The following is a 7,089-nucleotide window of genomic DNA, read 5'->3' as shown; positions in this document are numbered from 1 at the left end:
CTTTATTATCATTTATACATGAGGATGATATCTAAAACAATGTCTAATATAATGATGTGCTTGATGCCTTTAAATATTTAATTGTTCTTAAATATGTTTTTTATTCTATTTTTTAGTATTATTTCACCACTATGGTGTTTGCGGCCCTGAGTTATTTTGGAAGGATGGGATAGAAATTTAAATACTGATGTTGCTGCTGCTGCTACTAATACATGTACATGCAAATCTCTATCCATAATGCATTGTTCATGAGCACGCTGTTGGATGAGAGGAGACCCCTCTCAGGTTAAGGGACCAATCACAAGGGGAACTGAGTGCCTGTCAGCTCCCCACTTCAACTTCTGACTCCTTCCTCCTCCCCCTGGCACGGATGCCGGGCACTGGGGGCTTCACCAACATGTAGGGAGCAGGGCTATGATGCCCTCTGAACTCCCCCAATACTACAGTAAAATAACAAGCACAGACACTCTAATCCGGCACATCAGGAATTTCAATGCTTTGTAACTAAATCAGATTTTTAACTGGGGCTAATCCCTGTAAAAAAGGATTGAGTAAACAAGCCATTATATTTAGCCTAATAATTGAAATGGATTTCCCCCAAACATCACAATGCACTTAATCCCGATAACAGATTTTGCTTGACTAAACAGCCGGAAAATTTTGCCTCCATCAAGGTGGTGGTTGTTGTTTAAAAAATAGGGCTTTTATTTTACTCTGTTGCTTAAATTGTTGGTTACAGGCACTGCCATTTCTCTTGAGTGTATGAGTTTCAAACCAGGCTAGTTTAAGTAAACTGACTTAAATCAGAGGGCTGCATCTTAAATTATTTGTAAGTCACAACTTTAAAATCACAACTTTAAAAAAAACCAACTACAATGGATCATTTGAAGATTTTGCTGCTGATAAAGCAGCCCTTTGAAACAGGGATGTTCAACATGACTAATATCAAATTATGATGACATTCATAGCTTTGATTATTTTACCTCTTCTTTTTTTGCAGGCCTTTTGCCTAGTTGTATCTGCCCGTCTGGATACACTGGGAGTGGCTACGGCCCCAGTGGATGTGTTGCACTGAGCACTATCTGCCAAACGCAAAACCCTTGTCTAAATGGAGTGTGTGTTGTAAGTGTTCGTTGCTATGTTAAAATCATATGGTGGTAGTAGTAGACTCATATGGTTATGGTAGTAGTAGAGTCATATGTGTTTGGTTTCTCTTTTGTTTGGTTTTATGTCTGCAGACCACAGTTTCTGGCTACAACTGTGAGTGCCATCCTGGCTGGACGGGTGCCAACTGTACAGAAAACATTGACGAGTGCTCCAGCAATCCTTGCCAGCATGGAGGAAGTTGCACTGATGCGGTGAATGGCTACTCTTGTGAATGTACAAGCAGTTGGACTGGACCTCAATGCCAGACACCCCAACAAGGTAAGTGCACCATAAATGAACGTCATAAAGCACTCAGAAATCCTAAACGGCAGGCTCTAGCAGCGGGATGTGGGTGCCTTGTGATCTGTGCCATTGTGGCAGTTTGTCTGAAGAAGGAAGCTGTTGCCTGTTCTTTGATGCGCTATAGCTCCACCCACTGCAGGTGGTCAGAGGGTAGCACTGCAGCTGTCAGCTTAGCAGCGATCAATGGGAAACAGAATTCCAACTAGTCCTTAAAGCTGCTTACCTGAACCTGGCTTCTTGTCCATAGCAGCTTTCAGACTGTACAGTGTATCTCTGCATCCCTGCTTGACTGCAAGGGTGCTGAGAACTGCCAGGTGATCCTTGTTCTTTTCACGGAGCTACAACTCTCACAGTGGTTTAACAATCAATTTCTCTTCCCAGGAAACTCTGGGAATTGTAGTTCTGTGAAGGGAATAAGCATCTCCTAACAACTCTCAGCACCCTTAAAGAACTTCAGCTCCCAGGATTCTTTTGTGGAAGCCATGACTGTTTAAAATGGTATAATACTGCTTTAAATGCTGTAACAACAACAACAACAACAACAATTATTATTATTATTATTATTATTATTATTATTATTATTATTATTATTATTTATACATACATACATACCCCACCGATCTGGCTGGGTTTCCCCAGCCACTCTGGGCAGCTCTCAACAGAATACTAAAAACACGATAAAACATCAAACATTAAAAACTCTCCTAAACAGGGCTGCCTTCAGATGTCTTCTAAAAGTCAGGTGGTTGTTTATTTCCTTGACATCTGATTGGAGGGTGTTCCACAGGGCGGGTGCCACTACCAAGAAGGCCCTCTGCCTGCTTCCCTGTAACTTTACTTCTCACAGTGAGGGAACCTGCAGAAGGCCCTCGGAGCTGGACCTCAGTGTCCTGGCTGAGTGATGGGGATGGAGACGCTCCTTCAGGTATACTGGACCGAGGCTGTTTAGGGCTTTAAAGGTCAGCACCAACACTTTGAATTGTGCTCGGAAGTGCAGATGGGGGCCAAATACTGTATTTTGATCTGTTGAAGAGAGCTTGTTGAGAAAGGAAGCTCTTCAACAGGCACCAAAGAGGCAATAGATATGTCACCTGTCTGGTATGTAAGTGGAGGGAATTCCAAAGGTCAGGTGCCACCACACCAAAGACCCTATTTCTTCATTGTACAGAAGGGACCTGATATCTACAGGAGGTCTTCTCCTGCAGAGGGCAGTGACTAGTTGGGTAAGAGATGAGACGATCTTTTAGGTATCCTGATAGGTATTTCTCAATTCCTTCAAGGAACTTCTGATATTAACTTACTTACTCTTTTCCATAACTGCAGCGTGTGGTGGGTCACTTTCAGGCCTGTCGGGCTCATTCAGCTACCTTAATCACACTGAGCAATATAATCAGCCGGTCAGCTGCGCTTGGGTGGTTCGGACTACAAACGACAAGGTAAGAGCTGCACAACCTGGGGGTGAAAGGGCATAACAGCAAAAAAAACAAAAAAACTTAGGGCAAGGGAGTCCAGAAGGTAGATCTTTGGGTGGAAGTAGATCGGCAAGGAATTCTGACTCTGTTGTTTAACAATGGCAGCAACAAAATGACTACCCCACCCCAAATTATGAAGAAAACTGGGACAGTGGGGGAACCAGAAGCAGATGTTTGTGAAGATGGCATCTCAGTTCTGTTCTGTTATTTCTTGGCTTTATTCTGAGGGTCTTTCTTTTTCACCTGGGTCTGATTCATGTCTCCTGGAGTTCTAGTATAAATCAATGTAGATTCTGCAAGCCTGAGACCTGACCAGTCCTGTCTTTGGGAAATTTAAAGCAGGGGTGGGAGTGGGGAATGATCAGTCTGGAGACTCCCAAGCTTCTGGGAGGAATTCGGTGTCCCGGTTGAAATGGGATAATATGAAATCCAGAATAGCTATCAGGTTACCAAAATAGTTTGGAGCGTCTGGTATTAGATTCCCTGGTCAACTTCTGTGTATATCCACCTCTTTATCTCTTCCTTTGACCTTTAGCAATAGCTAATCCTTCTGCCTGCTCTGGGGTTTGTCAGGAAATTATATAGAGCACCTCCAGATGTTCTGGCAAACATATGACTGTGTGGACAGGTGTGCTATCTAATCTGCACAGTGTAACTGTATAAACAATATCTAATCATCCTTCAGCCGAGGCTCTCATAGTCCACGGATAGAAAAAAACAAGCAAATTAAATGAATCTCTCTGTTCTTTCCTGCTAGATTCTGCGGATCACATTTCCAGTCTTCCAGCTGGAAGAGAGTATCAGCTGCAGGTCAGGCTTTCTCCAGATTCACGATGGAGAGTCAGCTTCAGCAAACTTGCTGGGGAAATATTGTGGGTCTTCTCCCCCAGAAGAGCTTTTCAGCAGCCATAACTCTTTGTATTTCTGGCTCCACTCTGACCACATGATGAATGCACGAGGGTTTACAGTTCATTGGGAGTCCCGGCAGCCGGGTAAGATGGTGGTGCATGAAAACGAGTAAGACTGTGCCCGCAACACTAGGGCATTAATGCAGATGGGAGTCAGTTTTCCCATGTGTGCCATTGCCCACATGTGAGCCCTTTCAATTGTATGTCTCTGGAATCTGCCTTGAAGTTTCCCTACCACATTACTGAGTGTTGCTTGATGAGTTGCATGTGCTGAGAGTTGTTCTTCCCTCCCCTCAATTAGTACTTCCCCACTCTATGACTTCTGGAAACCTAAAGTCTGTTGTGGGCATGTGTGCAGCTATTTATTTAGCTGTGCCCGTAGACATATATATTTAAAATTAAAAAATTAAAGTTTTTTTTTAAGACAGGTTTTTTAATGTACTAACACACAATGCACTTCATTGCAATCCAGAGTCCGGTAACATGTAGCCTTATATTGGATTTACTTCCTTTATCAGGTTATCCCTGAATTGGGAAACTCCAAATTTAATGCTGGGGAAGTACAGGCTGCCAGTTAGATAAGAAGCATGGCATTCGGGCAATGCTGGGGATGGGATGGGGATTAAGACACATGCAGCTTCAAATCTGCATTAAACTCCTGTGTGGATGAGCCCTGAACGAAGCAGAGCTGAAGACAGCAGTCCACATTTTGAAAACATTTGTTTTAAAATAGTTTTTTTTTAAAAAAAAAAAAAGCTAGTTATGTTCACAGCTGAACAGTTTACTAATTCCAAGCAAAATGCATAGCTTCTAATTCTGCTGCTTTAGGAAAACATCACATATTATGCATTCCCTGTTTGGAAATAACATGGAAGCCTTGTGTCTGTCATATATGATTAACACGTGTGTTACTCTATGCCTATAAGTTGAATATGAAGTGAAGAGTGATGTCGCTTGGTTTAATATTGGAATGGGCAGCAGTGCATAGGTGTTTTCTTTAAAAACAAAAAACAACCCACAACCTAGCGATGTCAGGAGAGTATTCTGGGTGTATATGACCCTGGGACATTTTACTTCCCAGGGTATTTGAGTCCTTACTCAAGGATTTCAGGCACCCTCAAAAATCATATGCTCCAGAGCTTATTCTGATAGCTACAATGCCATCTCAGGTTGGTGCAAGAAGTCATGAGATGTCTGGTTTTCAGGGCACATGACTTGTGGTTAGTGTGGCCACATATTCATCTCTGAAGAAAGAGGAAATACGCCACTACGTTCCACCAAAAAAAGAGGACATATGAGGACACAAATGTGCAGGGAAAAGAGTGCCTGTGCTAATTTCCATTTCTAGATGCAAATTTACCAACAATTAGCAAATTTAGTGACACAGGTCACTTGGTCACCGTCTTCCCCACCTGGTGAGATGAATAGAAATGTGATTCAACTCCCTAGAGAGAGGAAGATGGTGACCTGTGTGACTGCTGTCCATCAAGGGACAGCATCCAGGGTCCTGCTCTCGATACCCTTCTGGTACTTTACCTTGAAACAGACAGCCCTTCAAACAGAGGGCACGTTCAAAGAGAGAACTGCCCTCTCACAAACAGAGGGCTGTCTGTTTCAAAGTAGGAAAAGTGGCTTTTCTCCCTGTGGTGAAAATGTAAATAAGAATCCCCCATTTTTCTGTCTCCCCCTTAGTGTGTGGTGGTGAGCTGACTGGTACTTACGGCTCAATTAATTCACCTGGCTATCCTGGTAACTACCCTCCCAACAAGGATTGCTACTGGATCATCTCGACCAATCCCAGCCTCCTCATCACGTTTGCTTTTGGCACACTGAGTCTTGAGCACCATGATAATTGCAGCCAGGACTACCTGGAGGTAAATCTGTTAGAAGAAAAATGTTACTCATAACACACGCTGCTTTGGATAGAAGATTACTGGTGCAGTCCTATGCATTTCTACTCAGAAGTAAGTCCCACAGAGGTCCATGGGATTTACTTCCAGATAAGCGTGCATAAAACGGCAGTTGAAAACACTTAAAAATTAGAAACTTTGCCATATGTGGGGAGAGGTAATTCTCCTTGATAGGCCAGTATAATCCAATTTGAACCATTATTTTGTCACAAACACCTGCATAAAGACTCCAGCTGTCCAGATAAGCAGCTTAAATAAATGTCATCTTCAAATACAGTTGTACCTTGGTTTTCGAACAGCTTAGTTCTCGAATGTTTTGGCTCCCGAACGTCGCAAACCCAGAAGTGACTGTTCTGGTCTGCAAACTATTTTTGGAAGCCAAATGTCCGACAGGGCTTTCGCGGCTTCTGATTGGCTGCAGGAGCTTCCTGTAACCAATCAGAAGATGCGCTTTGGTTTTTGAACGTTTTGAAACTCAAACGGACTTCTGGAATGGATTCCATTTGACTTCCAAGGTACGACTGTAGATGCTATACTGACAGCTCCCAGTATATATATGGGGGAAAGCCATGACTGTTTAAAGTCATATCTTAGTGCTTTAAATGCATGGTGGGAATGTGGCCTTAGTCGTGCTTTTAGATGGGACTTAAATTAAAGAGGACTAACTTGGTTTCATTGGGGCTACTAGAAATTGGATTAAGTTCACCCCATTAAGTGCATATGTGTGTGACATGATATGAATATGTGGATTGGTGCTTTTATTTAGATTCGAGATGGTCTCCTCCCTCAAGATCCCCTCCTTGGAAGATATTGCAGCTCTGTGTTGCCACCTCCTCTTCAAACCACTGGCCCATATGGCTTGGTTCATTTCCATTCCGATGGTTCTAATAGTGACAGAGGCTTCCATATCACATACACAACATCACCTGGTAAGTGTGTTTTTGCATACCGGGTCTACAGTTGCAGCTCTTCACAGGGCAAACAGATGCTGTTTTGAATAACCTTTTCTTTTTCATCAATGCAGCGGATCCCAACTGTGGTGGAAACTATACAGGCAGCAGTGGGGTTATCCTGTCCCCCTACTGGCCCAATCATTACCTTAACAACAGGCAATGTATCTACATCATCCGACAACCACCTGGTGAAAAAATGATCCTCAATTTTACACACCTGGAGCTGGACAGTCATCCCAGCTGCAATTGGAACTACGTTGAGGTGACTTTGATAGAATCATCACATTGTAGAGTTGGAAGGTTGGCTTTGAGAGGAGGAGGAAGAGGAGGATGGGCCAAATGAGATGAGACATTTGTTAAAGATGTGATGGGATTCCCCATCTTTTAACATCTATTT

General features: G+C 43.0%; 1 protein-coding gene across 1 annotated transcript in view; it reads left to right on the top strand.

Annotated features, from left to right (window-relative positions):
• CUBN (cubilin) overlaps window positions 1–7,089 on the top strand; it is a gene marked incomplete at its 5' end in the record, with an annotated part of 131,004 nt that overhangs the window by 19,825 nt on the left and 104,090 nt on the right. The window contains 7 exons of the mRNA XM_081930943.1: window positions 1,001–1,122; window positions 1,239–1,425; window positions 2,773–2,885; window positions 3,679–3,913; window positions 5,522–5,703; window positions 6,506–6,668; window positions 6,764–6,954. Of these exons, the coding sequence (XP_081787069.1) occupies window positions 1,001–1,122; window positions 1,239–1,425; window positions 2,773–2,885; window positions 3,679–3,913; window positions 5,522–5,703; window positions 6,506–6,668; window positions 6,764–6,954 (1,193 nt within the window). The remainder of the gene's footprint in view (window positions 1–1,000; window positions 1,123–1,238; window positions 1,426–2,772; window positions 2,886–3,678; window positions 3,914–5,521; window positions 5,704–6,505; window positions 6,669–6,763; window positions 6,955–7,089) is intronic.

This window comes from Podarcis melisellensis (genome assembly GCF_964234715.1).
Source record: "Podarcis melisellensis genome assembly, chromosome: 12".
Classification (NCBI taxonomy): Eukaryota; Metazoa; Chordata; class Lepidosauria; order Squamata; family Lacertidae; genus Podarcis; species Podarcis melisellensis.
The sequence above is the reverse complement of the archived record's forward strand: the minus strand, read 5'-3'. Positions and strand labels throughout refer to the sequence as shown.